The sequence below is a fragment of the Engraulis encrasicolus genome, chromosome 13, assembly GCF_034702125.1.
Source record: "Engraulis encrasicolus isolate BLACKSEA-1 chromosome 13, IST_EnEncr_1.0, whole genome shotgun sequence".
In the NCBI taxonomy this organism is placed as follows: Eukaryota; Metazoa; Chordata; class Actinopteri; order Clupeiformes; family Engraulidae; genus Engraulis; species Engraulis encrasicolus.
This window is the reverse complement of record NC_085869.1, coordinates 6,204,705-6,207,204: the sequence shown is the minus strand read 5'-3', so window position 1 is coordinate 6,207,204 and position 2,500 is coordinate 6,204,705. Positions and strand designations below refer to the sequence as shown.

The following is a 2,500-nucleotide window of genomic DNA, read 5'->3' as shown; positions in this document are numbered from 1 at the left end:
TGTGCAATGGTTCTGCCCCTGTTGCTAAATAAACACACAGTAATGACGCTGGTGTTGCCATGGTGGTGGTGGTGCTGGGTGTGTGTGTGTGTGTGTGTGTGAGGTGGGGGGTGGGGGGGGTGATGGTGGTGTTGCCATGGTTCAGGTTCTGGTTCCGTGACGGTAATAGCAAATAATGACGCTCCTCATGCTGTGGGAAACTTTTTAAATGGCTCCAGCAATTTGACTGGTCATGTTGTTTTGGTGTTTAGAAACGGTAAATTAAGTGTACTGAGAAGGGCCTAAAAAAAGAACACGGAAGAAAATTAAATTATTTTTTTGTTACTCATGCAGGTCTGTGTTCAGCATTTGTTTTTCAACATATCCTAGAAATATGGTCTCATTTTCTCTGTCTTTTCCCCCTCTAGATGTCTCTTGTTAGGGCAGGGTAGAGATTTCATGCATCAATCCATCCTTATGGCAACACACACACACACACACACACACACACACACACACACACACACACACACACACACACACACACACACACACACACACACACACACACACACACACACACACACACACACACACACACACACACACACACACACACACACACACACATGCTGAGCTTTGGGCTGTCACTGGCTTTGGTTTGTCAACAGGGAATCCAAAAACGCATGGGGCAATCCCCTGCAGACTTAGAATGCTGGCATGGCCAAATTAACGGCTTTACTTTACTTTTTCCAGCCAATCAGAAACACTAAAATAAATCTATTTACATATTTTTTTTTTTCTCTTTGCTTATTTATTTTGTTCTCTGCCATTGGCTATTTCTGTCACGAGTGGTATCTCTGCCTGCAATATGGTGCAAGTATTGGCAGTTTGGAAGAGTTTGTTTACTGTGCAACTCTCTGGCTGACTACTTAACTGAGGCATTGGATCAACTCAGTACAAAGTAGAAGAGAAAAAGACATTTTACACAAAAAAAAAAGTTTGCCTTCCTGAATGATTCAAGCGGCAGTGGAGGGAATCAATTAATTCTGCTTTACTTGTCTGTAAAAGGATTAGCGGAAGAAGCAGGCCAGATTAGAAAACAGCAAGACTGGAGGAGAAAAAAAAGACATGAACACGAACACTTCATGGCTACTTCAGAGTTACAGTAGAGTGGATCTGAGTGTTTTTATGAGAAAAGTAATGTTTTCCATCTGTTTTAATTATTTTGCTTTTTACATGGTTTTAGTAACTTGATTTTCATCATCTGGCTGCGAGGGCGTTCCATTCCCTTCTGCACCCGGTAAACGTAACGGCATACAAGAGGGAGAGAGTTAGGTTATGGTTTTAGACCATTGCATCAGTCTTCGCTACAGTCCACTAATATCGGTCGTCCTTGAGTTAGTCCTTCAGAGTTGTCTATGATTAGTGTTTGACTATTTCAGCTACACACTAATTATTAACACCCATAGTTTTTAGAGCTGAAAATACAGTGAGTAGCAAATGGTTGTGGATTTCACTGGCTGGATGGCCACCTCAACCGTCCACACCAGTCCTTGCTGCAAGTTTCTCCGCAAGGGAATTTTTAGCATTTTAACAAAAGAATGTGGACTTCTGTTTTTCTTTTGGCCATAGCTGCCCTATGTGAGAGTTATGTAAAAGTAATGGTGATATGCTACATCAGCATTCCATTCTATGCTGCTCTAGAATCTTCCTCTTTACGGACTGGGACGCTACAGTGACATTCTATTCTATGCTATTCTAGAATGCTCTTCTGGACTGACTGGGACGCTAAATTGACATTCTATTCTATGCTATTCTAGAAACCTCTTCTGAACTGACTGGGATGCTACATTGACATTCTATTCTATGCTGTTCTAGAATCCTCTTCTGGACTGACTGAGACACTACATTGACATTCTATTCTATGCTATTCTAGAATCCTCCTCTGTATGGACTGGAATGCAAAATTACAGAAACATTCTGTGCTATGCTATTCTAGAATCCTCTTCTGGACTGACTGGGACGCCACATTGACATTCTGTTCTATGCTATTCTAGAATCCTCTTCTGGACTGACTGGGACGCTACGTTCCCTCGTATCGAGGCAGCCTCCATGAGTGGCAGTGGAAGGCACGTGGTGTTCCGAGACATGGAGATCGGAGCCTGGCCCAACGGTCTCACACTGGACCATCAGGAGAGGAGGATGGTGTGGACTGACGCTCGGTGAGTAGCAGGCTGGTTGGATGATGTAATGTCCTTCTGCATGTACAGTATACATGTTTTGCAGCAGAACAAACATAAACGTAGACATATTTTTTTGTTTTATGAAGCTCGACACTAACCAATCAATCACATCGGACTGCATGCTTTGGTTTATTTTTGTGCCTTTGAGTATTCATATTTCATCCGCGTTAAATCAAACAAGCAAGTCTTTTAATGTAATTATACGGTAAATATGTATAAGTGGCCATATCGGAAATTGTACGTGAGGCATGGGAAGTTAATTCAGGCATTTTTTA

The 2,500-nt window shown here is 42.1% G+C and overlaps 1 protein-coding gene across 1 annotated transcript in view; it reads left to right on the top strand.

Annotated features, from left to right (window-relative positions):
• Nucleotides 1–2,500, top strand: part of LOC134460642 (low-density lipoprotein receptor-related protein 1B-like) — a 573,784-nt gene that overhangs the window by 353,027 nt on the left and 218,257 nt on the right. The window contains exon 26 of the mRNA XM_063212999.1: nucleotides 2,040–2,204. Within this exon, the coding sequence (XP_063069069.1) occupies nucleotides 2,040–2,204 (165 nt within the window). The remainder of the gene's footprint in view (nucleotides 1–2,039; nucleotides 2,205–2,500) is intronic.